General features: G+C 42.9%; 1 protein-coding gene across 2 annotated transcripts in view; it reads left to right on the top strand.

Annotated features, from left to right (window-relative positions):
• The window catches only part of GLT1D1 (glycosyltransferase 1 domain containing 1), a 162,850-nt gene that overhangs the window by 47,241 nt on the left and 97,092 nt on the right, over positions 1 to 18,517 (top strand). For both annotated transcript variants that reach the window (XM_033956394.1, XM_033956393.1), the window contains exon 3: positions 9,696 to 9,801. In XM_033956394.1, coding sequence (XP_033812285.1) covers positions 9,696 to 9,801 — 106 coding nt within the window. The remainder of the gene's footprint in view (positions 1 to 9,695; positions 9,802 to 18,517) is intronic.

Below are 18,517 nucleotides of genomic sequence, written 5' to 3'. Positions count from 1 at the left end.
GGTAAAAGATAAAGTACCAATAAAACCCCGGAAGAAAAATTCCAGGATCTCTCAGGAATTTATTGTGAGGAATAGGGTCAGTGACCACCAGGTGGAGCCTGACTTATCTGGGGATGAGATAGGTGAATTATGTACAACTCACCACCAGGGGAGCTCTAGAGGACCCTGGGCTACTGCTGACTCACCTAGAGCAGGGCACGCCCCTAAGGTAGTTAAGCCAGCAGTAGCATTCAGACCAGCAAGCCGGTTAGGGAGGAAGTTTGGGCCTTGCCTCCCTAGGAACCCTGCCGAGCCAAACAGGGACAACAAGCCCCAACCTATGGAACCAATGGAGGTTGAACAGCTAGAGGATTTGGCTTACCTGTTTGAAGAACCTATGGACTTCCAAGAGTCTTGTGCTGGCTGTGAGAGTAATTTGCCTGAACCTATGCAGCTGAACCTGACTTTGAGCCACAAACAGTGAGTGTGTTTTGGAACTGTTTGTGTGCTGTGTATTTCGGGTTTTTTTTTGAATGCTGATTATTGTGAGAAAGCTTTGAGAGGGTGGGGAGAGGTTTTGCTTCCATTCTGGGAGGGAATTTGAAAGCCTTTTCTGAAGGCCTTTGTTTTTGGCAAAACCTGTTACTCTCTCCTTTTCCTGGCAACCATATTCTGATTGCCAGAGGCTTTCCTTCATTTGCTGCAAGGACTATAAATTAAGGAAAACTTGAATGCTGAACTGTATTTTGAGGAAGTGAAATACATGCTTTTCAGCAGGCAGAGTAAGCTCTGTATTGAGCTGAGGTCTCAAGGATAAGTGGGACTTAAGAAACACAGAAAGAAAGTTGCACTGTATTGTGAACAGCTTTATTTTCCTGCCTTTTTCTCTTTTGGCAGTTTGTTTATTTTGTTTTTGATTAGTAAGGCTGTGTGGAATCCTGACTGAGGTTATAAAGCCTGAGAAAGTACTTACCTGCCTTAAAGAATTAAGTAAAAAGAACTTTATACTGACAAGACACAATTGTTGAAACTTTATTTGTGTTTGATTGAATTTTTCATTGCTGCTTTAAACTCCAGTCCTGCAGGGTGACTCCAGGCCGGGTCACACGCGATTGCATTATTGTTTGTAGCCATCAAGTTTCTACAGAGCCCTGCTCTGGGTAATACCGATGGCCACAATACTTATCCACATATTGCATTCCAATGAATGCATATGTGGCCATTAAATGAGACAGCAGCAATGTCCACTTGCTCACGCCTCCAGCCCTGAAACCATCTACACAGGTTCTGCACCCTGTGCCAGATAGATTAGTGAAGCGTTCCCTCAGATTCAAATTAAACACGGCCATATGCTTCACATCTCTCAGACTAATGTGCTGCTAACTCCATGAAGATTTCAGACAGCTACAGGCTGATGACATTGTCATACTCTTGGTAATTTGCTGTGTTTCCAGCTGGGATCTGCAAATAATAAGCAAGTTTTTTTTTTCCAGGCTTCATATAAATGAAGTAAGCTGCTTATTATTTGCACAGAACATGAGTGAAACAAATTAAAGTGTTTATTGTACAAATTGATGCTGCTCTCTTTATTTGATGACCAGCCAAACCAGCTCAAGAGCAAAGGCACAGATGTTTAGCTCGGCATTTCTTATCAATTATAATTCTGCTGTAGGGCAACTTTGCTCTAAAAGTGAAAGCTCCTAATTACGACAACATGATAATGAGATCTTCCGTTCACAGATAGTTCCTTTATCATTCTGTATTATGATGTCACCAATAACAGTGAGTGTTTGAGATATTTAAATCTTCAGGCTATCACATAACAAATCATGACTTCCCAAACCTGTCCTGGGGCCCTGACATCCAAGAGAGTCACAATGAATATGCATGAGATACATTTGCATATATGGAAGACTAATATTTGCAGCTGTGTCTAGTGCATTTTCATTGAGGATATCCTGTGTACCTGATTAGCTGCGGGGTCATTTTTTTTTTTTTTAACTGCTGACTTTCAAAAGATCCTGATAATGGTGTGGCAACCAGGGCTGTGGAGTCGGAGTTGAGGAGTCGGAGTCGGAGGAAATTTCGGGTGCCTGGAGTCGGAGTCAGAAGTACAAAAAACTGAGGAGTCGGAGTCGGAACATTTATCTACAGACTCCATTTTTGAACTTGGCATACCAATCGCGAGCGATTCTTTCAGCTATAGCACCCACTATATACACAGCACAAATGTTGCGAGCAGCTTCTGCGGCCTTAGAACCTTGATTAAAAGCAAAAAGAAGGTGGTGTCGAAAATGCTCATTTCTCTCAACTTGACATTCCATTTTAACGATCTGAAAATTAACCAGTGCTGTGGAGTCGGAGTCGAGGAGTCGGAGTCGGAGGAAATTTCGGGTACCTGGAGTCGGAGTCTGAAGTACAAAAAACTGAGGGGTCGGAGTCGGAACATTTATCTACCGACTCCACAGCCCTGGTGGCAACTTTGGGCTCCTTTTACAAAGGTGCGCTAGCAATTTTAGCACGCGCTACCCAAAAAACTACCGCCTGCTCAAGAGGAGGCGGTAGCGGCTAGCGCACGGGGCATTTTAGAGCTCGCTATTCTGCGCATTAAAGTCCTAACGCACTTTTGTAAAAGGAGCCCCTTGTCTTTCCTATTCGTGTAAGTCCAGATCATTTGTCCCATATCCTGTAATATATCAGGCCCATAGTGAATGAAAGAGAGCAATGTGGAGCAACGGACATCCAATATGTGCAGAAATAAAATGGAGCAAACCATCTTTGTGCAACCAATGCTTTTTCTTCAACACTGGTTTGGTGAATTTGCTCTAATTAGCTCTGCTCATGCTGTCCTGAGGTTACATTTCTTGATTTTAGTGTATCTGGTCTTTGAGGCATCCTGCATCTGATTTCCTTTGCTTTCATTGTTAGATGATCAGGATTCCATTCTAGGTCATACATGTAGACTGTGCCCGAGTCTCAAAGCAACACTGTGTTTGCCTGATGGTTGGACAACTAAAATGGAACATAATGGGGTTCATTTTCAAAAGAGAAAAACATCCAAAAAGTGGCAGAAGGATGTTTTTTTTTCTCCACAAAACCAATTTGGTATTTTCAAAACCTATTCTCTAAACAACTTTCTATGCAGTTTGCCAGTATTATGTCTAAATTTTAAGGGGGCATGTTAGAGGTGAGGTATGGGCGGGACTAGGGCAGGCTTATTACTTGGACGTTTTTCTGCCATAATCAATTTTTTAAGAATTTGTCCAGAGCAAAGTTTGGATGTTTGGGGCTATTTGGCTTGTCTCCAGGCTACCTTGTTTCTCACTTTCTCCTGGACCGTTCTAACAAGCTCACACGCAGAAGTCATATGTTTGCTTACCCAACAGTAAAAGTCTGTTGTTTTAAAAGATTTCTGAACAGAACTCTTGCTTTTCAGGCAGGCAAAATGAATGATTGGTTGGGTAATATTATTACGTGTGTCTCATCTTACTATTCTTTTAGAAAAGTAGTAAAAACACAGTTATTTGATCGTTTTGTAGCCTAAGGTTTTTAATCTTTTTTGCCTATTATGTATTTCTGATGATTTGTATACTTCGCTGATTGTCTAGTATTTCTTACTGTAAACCCACCTTGAACTATTATGGCTTTGGCGGTATATAAGAATAAAGTTGTTGTTATTATTAATAACAAGTGAGGGCCAAAAAGGTGCCCAACTAACCAGATGACCTCTGGAGAGATGAAGGCATGATGCTCCACACTTCCCCAAGTGGTCACTGGCCCTCTCCCAGCCCCCAAAGATGTGAATGAAACAGTACATACCTGCTTTATGACAGCTTCAGATGATATATAAGTGATAAATAGTACCGTGTTTCCCCGAAAATAAAACCTACCCTGAAAATAAGCCCTAGCATGATTTTCAGGGTAGGTCTTAATATAAGACCTACCCCAAAAAATAAGCCCTAGTCGTATGCAGCCGCATTTCCCCCCCGCTGCACAGCCAAAGCACCGAACCCCCCACTGACCCTCCACCCTTCCCTCACAACCAATCCCTGCCGACTACAACCATAAATACCTTGCTGCAGAGGAGCATCGGGCCAGCAGCACTCACAGGCTGCTTCGCGGCCTTCTCGCTAGGGCTTTCTGTGTACTGACATCAGTACACAGACGGCCCCAGCGAGATGTTTACCTGGGACTTTTTATGTGAGGTTCACTGCTGTGCCTCCTAGGGTTCCCCAATGCTCTGCTGGGACATCTGTGTGGCCAGTGTACTAAAAATGCTGGCTCCTTCCTCCAATTACTTGTTTGTTTGTGTTTTTTTTCTTTTGGATGTTTTATTTTATTTCATGTTTTTTGAAAATGGCCAAAAAGGTTCACTCTTAGTGCATCTTATCTATCTAGAACAGGGGTGAGCAACGAGGGCTGGAATCCAGTCGGGTTTTCAGGATTTCCCCAATGAATATGCATGAGATCTATGTGCATGTATTTGCATGTACTAATATGCATTAGATCTGTTTGTATGTATTGCCTCCCATTGTATGCAAATGGATCTCATGCATATTCATTGAGGAAATCCTAAAAACCCGACTGGATTCCGGCCCTCATTGCCCACCCCTGATCTAGAAATTTTCTCTGCATTTCCGAAAACGTCTAAACTGAGCTAGATAATACCTAAATGCTATACCATGCAACTGCAAAGGGTGGGTCAGGGGCATGTCTTGCAGTTGTGTGCATAAGTTATAGAATACTATCCCTTGTGGGCAACAATTGCCAAAATTAGGAGCAAGCGTTTACATCAACCTTTGAATTTGCATGGCTGCTTGTGCCAAGGTGTTTAGCTCCCAAATTTTTGATGACTAACTTTATGCAGCCTTTTAAAAATTTACTTCTAGGTTTGTAAAAATATCACTATATATAGTATATATGTAAAGTCCCACAACAATAGAATCTAAAATGAAAATGAATGTGAACATTCATATTCAAGGATGAAAAGATTTCAGTGGGTACCCTCCTTGGGAATTTTAATATCCCAGCACTTGTCAGAAAAATTTTCTCAAAAAAGATGTCTATTGACTTATTTGTTATATTGCTTATCCTCTATAATAAAACCCTAAGCGCACATGCGCACTTACAATGCCATGCTCCCTGACAGCGTGATTTGTGACTCCGTGGCCCTGTTAGATTTGCGGCATGCGGCAGCTTGCAGCGGTGAGAGCAATGGCAGGAAGGTGTCCGAGGTGCTGCGAGGCGTCCAGCTGCTACTGCTGCACAAGGAAGTGGAGGGGAAGAGGGAAAAGGGGCTGCTTTAGGGGGAGGGGTGTGCTGGGGGGGCAGGCAGCAATCTTGGTTTTTTCTCGGGGGGGGGGGCAGAGAGAGATAGGCAGGGGACCAGAGAGAGATAGGCAGGGGGCCAGGGAGAGAGACAGACAGAAAGAAAGACAGGCAGGGGGCCAGAGAGATAAACAGACAGACAGACAGCGGCGGCCAAGAATTGAGAAAGAAAGAGACAGACAGACAGGGGGCCAGGGAGAGACACAGACAGAAAGAATTACAGACAGGGGGACAGAGAGACAGACAGACAGCAGCCAAAGAGGGAGAGAGAAAGACAGAAAGAAAGATATACAGACACATCTATTCTAGCACCCGTTAATGTAACAGGCTTAAAGACTAGTAAGAATATAATAGCCTTATTGGGTCAGACCAATGGTCCATCAAGCCCAGTAGCCCGTTCTCACGGTGGCCAATCCAGGTCACTAGTACCTGGCCAAAACCCAAGGGGGGAAAAAAATACATACATATTCACATTCATAATCTTTTTCCCCAATCCATTACAGCAAAGATCAATTTCAACTTATCTTAAATATCAGCAGTGATTAAGGCAGATAGCAATGCTCAACAAAGCATCCGTTTCACAACTGCTTCATCAGGAGTTACTTATTGCAATATAACAAATAAGTCAATGGACTTTTTGTTTGTTTGTTTTCTGATAGTGATTGGCTACTAAAATTCCCATGGAGAGTTACGTAGATAACCCATGTGGGTACCCACTGAAATCATTTCCTCCATGAATTTGAATGTTCATATTCATTTTGGATTCTATTGTTGTGGGACTTTACTTATATTGAATTGAAGTACTCTAGGTTTCTACCCATATATACTATCAAATTCACACATACATTGCAACTACATTCTTGGAAATACCTATGCAAAAACCATACTGTTCTCAAACCAAGGCATACCCGCCCTAAGACCTTAACGACCAGGCTTTAGCAGTATGCAACTAAAACTGATCACCGAAGACACATTGCTGATTGCGGGACACTATTCTCTATGGGTACTTTTCCAACATAACATAAGAATTGCTGCTGCTGGGTCAGACCAATGGTCCATCCTGCCCAACAGTCCGCTCATGCGGCGGCCACAAGGTCAAGACCAGAGCTCCAAATGAGTCCAGTCTCACCAGTTTAGCATGAACTTGTCCAACTTTGTCTTGAAACCCTGGAGGGTGTTTTCCCCTATAACAGACTCCGGAAGAGCGTTCCAGTTTCCTACCACTTTCTGGGTGAAGAAGAATTTCCTTACGTTTATACGGAATCTATCCCCTTTCAACTTTAGAAAGTGTCCTCTTGTTCTCCTTACCTTGGAGAGGGTGAAGAGTCTGTCTTTCTCTACCAAGTCTATTCCCTTCAGTATTTTGAATGTTTCGATCATGTCCCCTTTCCTTCTCCTCTTTTCAAGGGAGAAGAGGCCCAGTTTCTCTAATCTCTCACTGTATTGCAATTTCTCCAGCCCCTTAACCCTTTTAGTCACCCTTCTCTGGACTCTTTCGAGTAGTACCTTATCCTTCTTCATGTACGGCGACCAGTGCTGGATGCAGTACTCCAGGTGAGGGCGCACCATGGCCCGGTACAGCGGCATGATAACCTTCTACGATCTGTGCGTGATCCCCTTCTTGATCATTCCTACAATTCTGTTCGCCTTTTTCGCTGCTGTAGCACATTGTGCAGATGGCTTCATGGACTTGTCGATCAGAACTCCCAAGTCCCTTTCCTGGGAGGTCTCTCCAAGTACTGCCCCGGACATCCTGTATTTGTGCATGAGATTTTTGTTCCCGACATGCATCACTTTACACTTATCCACATTGAACCTCATTTGCCATTTCGATGCCCATTTCTCAAGCTTGATTATGTCGCGTTGCAGATCTTCGCAATCCCCCTGTGTCTTCACTACTCTGTATAACTTCGTATTGTCTGCAAATTTAATCACCTCGCTCGTCGTACCAATATCCAGATCATTTATAAAGATGTTGAAGAGCACAGGTCCAAGCACTGAGCCCTGCGGCACCACATCAAAATCCCACTAGCCCCATGTCTCCAGTTCAGTTGAAAATATACTTCTGCCACCCTAATCCTTGACTCGAATATGTGGAGAAGGTACTCTAATCAAACACCTTCAATACACTATGATTGCATCGCTATATGCCTAGACTTGAGTATATGACGAGTACAATACATTATGAATGTTTCCTCCTATACCTCCAAATCATTCAAAGACACCACTATAACTTGTACTGCTTCAAAACTTAGCACTACCTTGTTAACCCAAAGTCACCTACGTAGTTGTGAGCCTACATCTGTAACCCTGCCCCAAGTCCCTAATATTTTGTGGACGTACCCCCATTTCTCTGCCTCCTATATATTGTGGATATGCTGCTATATCTCTTCCCAAATTCTCCAGTATAATGTGAATGTACCCTTTTTGTATGCCAACAAAACATTGTGAATGTATTGCTGTAACCCGTTTTGGGCTCCTGGGAAGAACGGGCTAAAAAACCAACTAACTGAATTAATTATTTCTATGTATGTATAGAGCTATACCAAATAGCATTTTTTACTATTCGGTTGAATACAGATAATGAAAAAAATTATTCGGCTGAATATGAACACCAATACAATATAAATAATGGGCTTTGAGCTTTAACAGAAAAAAATAATAAAAGAAACAATGTGAAATCAGAGATCGTGTTTACTACCCACAGGCGATACACTACAGCTCGAGTTCTCATGCAAGGTCCTTGGTATCACTATCGATTCCTCTCTCTCCCTCAATGACCACCTCAACTCCTTGGCAAAATCATGCTTTTTCAGCCTTCACATGCTGAGGAAAACTAGATCCTACTTCAGCCAACAACACTTTGCCATCCTTGTCCAATCCATCATCCTCTCCAAACTAGATTACTGCAACGCCATCTACTTAGATCTATCAAAAAAAAGTATTCTAAGACTCCAGCTAATCCAGAATACTGCAGCCAAACTGATCTTCTCAAAACGCAAGTCTGACCATGCCTCCCCACTCCTTGCCAAACTTCATTGGCTCCCAATAATCTCCAGAATCCATTTCAAATGTTCCTGCCTGACTTTCAAGATCATTCACGGAATCCTGCCTCCTCTTATCCCACTGTCTTTCAACTCCTCCAGTCCCGACTCCTCCAGAACTGCTCAAAGGCTTAAACTAGCCTTCCCCTCTCCATGCGGCATCCACTATTCAGGCAAACTGGGAAAATCCCTTCTCTTCAAAATCACAGGTCTTTGGAACAACCTCACCACCCCGCTGCGGAACCTGAGCTCCCTTCAGTTATTCCGCAAACAACTGAAAACCTGGCTTTTCAGCAAATTGTAGCTCTATCCTTCCCCCCTTTCTCTCCCCCCTTCTACACATAAATTCATGTAATCCTTTTTCTTCTTCTCTACCCACTATTTTAAGTTCTTGTAAACCGTGTCAAGCTCCATTCTCATGGAGATGATGCGGTATATAAATTTAAGGTTTAGATTAGATTAGATTAGATTAGCAGAACCCCAGATTATTTGTATTCTAATTTAATAGTTTGAAAGATTCGATATTCAACCCTTCATTATGATCTGGAACAATTGCTCACGCATACTACTTATGGGGAATTTAGGAAACACCTAAAAACATACCTGTTCCTGAAGTATTTAGGCAACTAACCTGTACAATCCTACTCCACAATAACTGATCTCTAGCGCTGTTAATAACTAGCTTCTAACCTTGTTAATTCTACTTAATTTGTAACATCTTTTAACCATTGTAAACCGCATAGAACTTCACAGTCCTGCGGTATATAAACTGTTGTTATTATTATTATTATTATGGGCTCCTTTTACTAAAGTGCACTAGCATTTTTAGTGCACACAGGAAATTACCGCAAGCTTCTCTTCTAGAACTAATGCCAGCTCAGTGCTGGCGATAAGGTCTAGCACGCGGGGCAATATAGCACGTGCTAAAGCCCTAACGCAGCTTAGTACAAGAGCCCTATATGTCAGAGTGGATTACAATTAAAAACAGTAGATAAAAAAAGAAAAAGTTACAATTCCATGTTTGAAAATAAAAAGGAAGAGAGAAGAAGGGGAAAAGAAACCTAGTATTACCTCAGTGAGAAATCTCCCTTCTCCCCTCCCCCCCCAAAAAAAAGCAGAATTTAAATCACTATTCGGCCAAATATGAATAATGTATCTGGGGCACAATTCAGGACCGAATCAAATCCAAATATTCGATACAGCCCTAACATGTATATGTGGTCATACGATTTTACAAAACCCCTTTTTCCATTTGTAAAATGTGCTTTATGTTTGGAATCAGCTTTATAAAATTATCCTCTTAAAAAGTAAAATAGTGAAACGTGGTCTGGCTTTGTAATGCAGGTCATGGAATTCCTTTTGGTGCAATCTTTGGTGGAACTGATATAAATGAAGACGTCAAGCACGAAGAAACATTCAGGGCGATGGGGGCGGTGGTGGAAGCAGCCAGGTAACTTTTGTAGGGTGATTTGATAAGTGGGTGGTCATTGTTTGCATCTGCACGAGTCATGGAAAGAAATGGTTGTGATGATGGGCTGAAAATGCACATTCAAGAAGTTAAGAAATTCATGAAGAATTCCCTGCAAATTTAAGGTTAATGGCTACTCGTAATTGAAAATAAAAGGGTTTGTTTTTAAAACAATTTATCCAAGAAGGAGAGGCTCCTGCTGCAGTGACTGGGGCAAACCTGGATATTCAGCAACACTTATCCGGATGGTGCCACTGAATAGCCGGGTAGACTGAAAAGAAGGTTCTGGGGTGAAATCAAAGCAGACTATTCAGACACTGCAGATATTATTCAGACACTGCAGATATCCAGTGCTAGTGCCAGATTGCTAACTTGACATGTTAAACCGCACTATGATCCTAACTATGCCCAATTTGCCATCTGGGTATGGCACTAAATATTAGTTGTACCCAAATAACTTCCGGGTGCTATCAATTACCCAGATGTCCAGTGCCAGCACCAGGGCAGGATTAACCCTGTGGTGGGCCCAAGACAAACAAGTAGATTGGGGGCTCTGTGTTGTTTTGACTACAGTGGAAAACAGGCAGAAGAGAAATAGGAAAAAAAACCCAGTGACTCACAGACTGTGGAAGGTTCAGGCTTTGGTTCTTCCTCCACTGGGACAGCAGCTGACTTGGTCTTCGTGACATTTGGAGCATTGAGATAAAGCATCAGATTATTGCATCTCAATGGCCACGAATTTGGACTTGGAGAATGAGATGTACTATGTCTGCATCTATGAGACAAACATGGTTTTTTTTTGCTACATAGAGCATTTTTAACTCCGGTTAGATTACAGAAATTAGATAGTTCCAAGTCTAATAGATGCTGGCAATGTCATCTTGAACCTGGGACGTTAGATCATCTATTATATTATTGTCCCTTGATACTTAAAGTTTGGAGATCCATTTGGGAGCGGGTGAACAAAGTACTGGAAAATCCAGTGGCACTAACATATGACACTGTGTTATTTGGCACTTTAATGAGATCTAAAAGTCAAATATCATCTCACAATAACAAACTTCTCTTTATTATGACAGGGGTTGCCATACAGCTTATTTTAAGGAATTGGAAAAACTGGGATTGGTTAAACTATACCTTTTGGTGGGAGTCTCTGTGTCACATCTTTAGAATGGAACGTATTATGGCCATACAACAGGGAAATTATAAGAAGTTTTTGGATATTTGGGAGCCATTGACAAAGTTTTGGAAAGAGTGATTGTTGATTTTGCCCCTCGATCATGCACGCCAATGATGGGTGGATGGGGGGGGGGTTGGAAAATATTTCTAATTCTCAATTTTTGAGTGCAATTTTTGAATATGTAAATGGGGGGGGTGATATATGTATTTGTTATAGATTACAATTTTGATTGAATATAAGTGCTATTATAGTGTAATATGATTGTATAATATGTTGCCCTTATTTTTGGCTTCAAAATGAATAAATATTAAAAAAAAAAAAAAAAATCTGACTTGGGAACATAAAGAGTTGCCAAACTGGGACAGAGCGAAGATCCATCAAGCCCAGTGTCCGGTTTCCAACAGTGGCCAACCCAGATCACAAGTACCTGCCAAGATCCCAAGGAGCAAGGGAGATTTTATGCTGCTTATCCAAGGAATAAGCAGTGGATTTTCCCAAGCAGTCTTAATAATGGCTTATGGACTTCTTTTTTTTAGGAAATTAACCAAACCTTTTTAAACCCTTAATCTAACTGCTTTCGCCACATTCTCTGGCAACAAATTTATTTTGGGGTCCTTTTTACTAAAGCGCGCTAACCGATTTAGCACGCACTAAATGCTATGGCGCCCATAGAATATAATGGGCGCTTTAGCATTTAGCGCATGCTGAATCGCTTAGCGCGCCTTAGTAAAAGGACCCCTTTATTATTTATTTAATTTGTTTTCTATCCCGTCCTCCCCAAAGAGCCCAGGACGGTTTACAGATCAACGTACACAATATACAGCTCACATAGTAACATAGTAGATGACAGCAGATAAAGACCTGAATGGTCCATCCAGTCTGCCCAACCTGATTCAATTTAAAAATTTTTTTTTTCTTCTTAGCTATTTCTGGGCGAGAATCCAAAGCTTTACCCGGTACTGTGCTTGGGTTCCAACTGCCAAAATCTCTGTTAAGACTTACTCCAGCCCATCTACACCCTCATAGCCATTGAAGCCCTCCCCTGCCCATCCTCCTCCAAACGGCCATACACAGACACAGACCGTACAAGTCTGCCCAGTAACTGGCCTAGTTCAATCTTTAATATTATTTTCTGATTCTAAATCTTCTGTGTTCATCCCACGCTTCTTTGAACTCAGTCACAGTTTTACTTTCCACCACCTCTCTCGGGAGCGCATTCCAGGCATCCACCACCCTCTCCGTAAAGTAGAATTTCCTAACATTGCCCCTGAATCTACCACCCCTCAACCTCAAATTATGTCCTCTGGTTTTACCATTTTCCTTTCTCTGGAAAAGATTTTGTTCTACGTTAATACCCTTTAAGTATTTGAACGTCTGAATCATATCTCCCCTGTCTCTCCTTTCCTCTAGGGTATACATATTCAGGGCTTCCAGTCTCTCCTCATACGACTTCTGGCGCAAGCCTCCTATCATTTTCGTCACCCTCCTCTGGACCACCTCAAGTCTTCTTACGTCTTTCGCCAGATACGGTCTCCAAAACTGAACACAATACTCCAAGTGGGGCCTCACCAATGACCTGTACAGGGGCATCAACACCTTCTTCCTTCTACTGACTACGCCTCTCTTTATACAGCCCAGAATCCTTCTGGCAGCAGCCACTGCCTTGTCACACTGTTTTTTCGCCTTTAGATCTTTGAACACTATCACCCCAAGGTCCCTCTCCCCGTCCGTGCATATCAGCTTCTCTCCTCCCAGCATATACGGTTCCTTCCTATTATTAATCCCCAAATGCATTACTCTGCATTTCTTTGCATTGAATTTTAGTTGCCAGGCATTAGACCATTCCTCTAACTTTTGCAGATCCTTTTTCATATTTTCCACTCCCTCTTCGGTGTCTACTCTGTTACAAATCTTGGTATCATCTGCAAAAAGGCACACTTTTCCTTCTAACCCTTCAGCAATGTCACTTACATACATATTGAACAGGATTGGCCCCAGCACTGAACCCTGAGGGACTCCACTAGTCACCTTTCCTTCCTTCGAGCGACTTCCATTAACCACCACCCTCTGGCGTCTGTCCGACAGCCAGTTTCTGACCCAGTTCACCACTTTGGGTCCTAACTTCAGCCCTTCAAGTTTGTTCAACAGCCTCCTATGAGGAACTGTATCAAAGGCTTTGCTGAAATCCAAGTAAATTACATCTAGCATATGTCCTCGATCCAGCTCTCTGGTCACCCAATCAAAAAATTCAATCAGGTTCGTTTGGCACGATTTACCTTTTGTAAAGCCATGTTGCCTCGGATCCTGTAACCTATTAGATTCAAGGAAATACACTATCCTTTCTTTCAGCAACACTTCCATTATTTTTCCAACAACTGAAGTGAGGCTCACCGGCCTGTAGTTTCCTGCTTCATCCCTGTGACCACTTTTATGAATAGGGACCACATCCGCTCTCCTCCAATCCCCAGGAATCACTCCCGTCTCCAGAGATTTGTTGAACAAATCTTTAATAGGACTCGCCAGAACCTCTCTGAGCTCCCTTAGTATCCTGGGATGGATCCCGTCTGGTCCCATCGCTTTGTCCACCTTCAGTTTTTCAAGTTGCTCATAAACACCCTCCTCCGTGAACGGCGCAGAATCTACTCCATTTTCTCGTGTAACTTTGCCAGACAATCTCGGCCCTTCTCCAGGATTTTCTTCTGTGAACACAGAACAGAAGTATTTGTTTAGCACATTTGCTTTCTCCTCATCACTCTCCACATATTTGTTCCCAGCATCTTTTAGCCTAGCAATTCCATTTTTTATCTTCCTCCTTTCACTAATATATCTGAAAAAATTTTTATCTCCCTTTTTTACATTTTTAGCCATTTGTTCTTCCGCCTGTGCCTTCGCCAAACGTATCTCTCTCTTGGCTTCTTTCAGTTTCACCCTGTAGTCCTTTCTGCTCTCCTCTTCTTGGGTTTTTCTATATTTCATGAACGCCAACTCTTTCGCCTTTATTTTCTCAGCCACTAGGTTGGAGAACCATATCGGCTTCCTGTTTCTCTTGTTTTTATTGATTTTCTTCACATAAAGGTCCGTAGCCATTTTTATCGCTCCTTTCAGCTTAGACCACTGTCTTTCCACTTCTCTTATGTCCTCCCATCCTAACAGCTCTTTCTTCAGGTACTTTCCCATTGCATTAAAGTCCGTACGTTTGAAATCTAGGACTTTAAGTATCGTGCGGCCGCTCTCCACTTTAGCTGTTATATCAAACCAAACCGTTTGATGATCGCTACTACCCAGGTGAGCACCCACTCGAACATTAGAGATACTCTCTCCATTTGTGAGGACCAGATCCAATATCGCTTTTTCCCTTGTGGGTTCCGTCACCATTTGTCTGAGCAGAACCTCTTGAAAGGCATCCACAATCTCCCTACTTCTTTCCGATTCCGCAGACGGAATATTCCAGTCCGCATCAGGCAGGTTGAAATCTCCCAACAGCAGAACCTCCTCTTTCCTTCCAAACTTTTGGATATTCACAATCAGATCCTTATCAATTTGCTGCGATTGAGTCGGAGGTCTGTAGACTACACCCACGTAGATAGAAGTTCCATCTTCTCTTTTCAGAGCAATCCATATCGCTTCTTCCTCTCCCCAGGTCCCTTGCATTTCGGTCGCTTGGATATTGATCTTTACATAGAGAGCTACTCCTCCACCTTTATGACCATCTCTGTCCTTCCTAAAAAGATTATATCCCGGTATGTTTGCATCCCATCCATGTGATTCACTGAACCATGTCTCTGTGATAGCAACAATATCTAGATCTTAGACTGCGAGCATTTGTGGTCATCGCTTTCCAGCTATTTTTCAGCGATAATCTCCTTTTTCGTATGGATTTTTGTGTCGTTTCACTTTCCGTTGCAATACTAAGAAATGAGTTGCTGATATTGCTTATGTTGCAGCCTTTATTACTATCACATCTTTTCTTTTGCCGGGGGTGGTCTCTATAATTGTCCTTCGTACATACACCACCCCCACCTTCTAGTTTAAATGCCTAGAAAAATATTGTCTAAATTTCTCTGCAAGGTTTCTTTTTCCTGCTGTAGTAATATGTAGCCCATCAGTGCAATATAGCTTCTTGTCCTTCCATGTATTTCCCCATCCTCCTATGTACCTGAAGCCTTCTTGATGACACCAGGCTCTGAGCCATCGATTAAAGTCCTCTGTGTTTTTCACTCTTTGCTCTCCTTTTCCATATGCAGGCAGTATTTCAGAAAAAGCTAAAGTCTTTACAAAAGGTTTCACGTCCTCACCAAGCTCCCAAAAAGCTTTCTGTGCTGCAAGTGTGGAGTTGTTGGCCAGGTCATTTGTTCCCAGATGGATAACAACATCAGTGTTAAAATCCTTAGTTTCTTCCTTAATTATAGTCAGTATTTGCCTGGAACTCCTGGTAGCTGAGGATCCTGGAAGACATTTCATTATTTTGGTCTCCTCGCCCTGTGTTCCAAGGTTAATGCCTCTGATAATGGAATCCCCCAACAGTAATAGTTTTCTGTTTTTGGCTTTTTTATTTGTACTTAGGGTGCGCTTGTTCTCTTGAGTTTCCTTCATTGGTTCCAGTCCCACCTCCCTTCTGTTTTCCTGAGTATCGCAGTGCACTAGTGGAGCGAAGGAATTCTGTAGAGGTAATATTAGTGAAGGTGGATGTTTCTGTGTTACATGTCGCAGTCTTCCTGAGCCTACTGTGACCCATTTATTCCTGGGCTGTTTTATTCTTTGAGGTAGAGATGGTAAGTTGGTATGATTTTGTGGAGTGATGGAAGCTGCTTTAATTGTATTCAATTCCTGTTTAAGTTTGCAGAGCTCCTCCTTAATACTGGCAAGTTGAAGATAGATGGGGCAAGCCTTAAGCCTCCAAATAGTATGTCTTGGAATTAAAGCACCACAGTGATTGCATAGAATAAAGGTCATCTTGATTGGTTGTGAAGTGACTTGATTGGTTGTGAAGTGACCAGAAATATAGGCTCTATACCACCTAAAACACAGTATTTTAAACAAAAATGCAGGTTCTATCAGTGCTACCCTAAAACACAGGATTTATAACAGGATTTTCCCTACTTTAGTCACCCTGAGCCACAGGCACCAGAAATACAGGCTCTATACCACCTAAAACACAGTATTTTAAACAAAAATACAGAAGCGGAAATGTGGTGGTAATGGGGGACTTCAACCATCCTGGGATAGACTGGAGTATTGGGCACTCAAACTGCGCAAGAGAGACCAAATTCATAGAGGTCACGAGGGACTGTTTCATGGAGCAACTGGTCAAGGAACCAACAAGGGGCGATGCCACTCTTGACCTAATCTTCAATGGACTAGGGGGGCCAGCAAAGGAGGTGACGGTATTACCCCCGCTAGGTAACAGCGATCACAACACGATCCAGTGCAGGCTTGAAATTGGATCAACAAAGGGGAAAAGAACCACAACGACGGCACTCAACTTCAAAAAAGGAAATTATGATGCCATGAGGAAAATAGTGGGAAAGAAACTCAAAGGCAACATAGGGAAGACGGAATCCGTAGAAAAAGCCTGGACCTTACTCAAGGAGACTGTGTACGAAGCGCAAAACATATGCATCCCCAAGTTCAGAAAAGGGTGCAAAAAAAATAGAACAAAAAACCCAGTGTGGATAACAAATGCAGTGAAGAAGGCGATAAGCGACAAGAAAGCATCGTTCAGAAAATGGAAAAAAGACCAAACAGAGGAGAACCAAAAAGTGCACAAAGAACACCAGAAGGAGTGTCACCGAGTGGTTAGAATAGCAAAAAGAGAATATGAAGAGAGACTGGCAGAGGAAGCAACAAACTTCAAGTCGTTCTTCAGATACGTCAAGGGGAAGCAACCGGTGAGAGAAGAAGTGGGACCATTGGACGATGGAGACAGAAAGGGAGTAGTAAAAGAAGAGAAAGAGATAGCTGACAGGTTAAATGAGTTCTTCACGTCAGTCTTCACGATGGAGAATATAACCAACATTCCGGAACCCGAGGAGATCATAATAGGAGACCAAGACGATAAGCTGGTCGATTTAGAGGTAAGCCAAGAGGATGTACTCAAGCAGATTGACAGACTAAAGAGCGACAAATCGCCAGGTCCGGACGACATTCACCCAAGGGTACTCAAGGAACTAAAAGACGAAATAGCGGAGCCACTTCGACAGATATGCAACCTATCCTTAAAAACCGGAGAGATCCCAGAGGATTGGAAAATAGCAAATGTCACGCCCATCTTCAAGAAGGGAGCAAGGGGGGACCCGGGAAACTACAGGCCGGTGAGCCTGACCTCAGTCCCGGGAAAGATGATGGAGGCACTGATTAAAGACAGCATCTGTGAGCACATCGAAAAAAATGGGCAGCTAAAACCGAGTCAACATGGCTTCTGTAAAGGTAGGTCATGCCTCACAAACTTATTGTACTTCTTTGAGGGAGTGAACAGCCAGGTGGATAAAGGGGAAACTATAGACATCATTTACCTTGACTTCCAAAAAGCCTTCGACAAGGTGCCACACGAGAGATTGCTTAAAAAGATATGGAACCACGGGGTACAAGGGGAGGTCCACCGATGGATCAAAAACTGGCTGGCAAACAGGAAGCAGAGGGTTGGCGTAAAGGGCCACTACTCAGACTGGAAGGGGGTCACGAGCGGAGTTCCGCAAGGGTCGGTGCTAGGACCGCTCCTGTTCAATATCTACATAAACGACCTAGAGGCGGGAACCAAGTGTGAGGTCATTAAATTTGCAGATGACACCAAACTATACAGCAGGGCTCAAACCAGGGAAGACTGCGAAGATCTCCAAAAGGATCTAACGCAGCTGGAAAAGTGGGCCGAAAAATGGCAGATGAGCTTCAACGTGGGGAAATGCAAGGTCATGCACGTGGGGAAAAAAAACCCGATGTTCACATACAAAATGGGGGGAACACCACTAGGGGTCAGTAACCTGGAGAGAGACCTGGGAGTGATGGTAGACGCAACACTGAAGGCATCGGCGCAATGCGCCACAGCCTCTAGGAAAGCAAACAGAATGTTGGGTATCATTAAGAAGGGTATTACGACCAGGACGAAAAATGTCATCATGCCACTGTATCGTGCAATGGTGCGGCCTCATCTGGAGTACTGTGTCCAGTATTGGTCACCGTACCTCAAGAAAGACATGGCGGTACTTGAGGGAGTACAAAGAAGAGCAACTAAACTGATAAAGGGAATGGAAAATCTCCCATATACAGACAGATTGAAGCAGTTGGGACTTTTCTCCCTGGAGAAGCGAAGACTTAGAGGAGACATGATAGAAACCTTCAAGATCCTGAAGGGCATAGAAAAAGTAGACAGGGACAGATTTTTCAAATTAAGGGGCACCACAAGCACAAGGGGGCACTTGGAGAAATTGGAAGGGGACAGGTTTAGAACAAATGCTAGGAAGTTCTTTTTCACTCAGAGGGTGGTGGATACATGGAATTCGCTTCCAGAGGCTGTTGTAGACA

The sequence above is a fragment of the Geotrypetes seraphini genome, chromosome 8, assembly GCF_902459505.1.
Source record: "Geotrypetes seraphini chromosome 8, aGeoSer1.1, whole genome shotgun sequence".
Lineage (NCBI taxonomy): Eukaryota > Metazoa > Chordata > Amphibia > Gymnophiona > Dermophiidae > Geotrypetes > Geotrypetes seraphini.
This window is presented reverse-complemented; position numbering and strand designations above follow the sequence as displayed.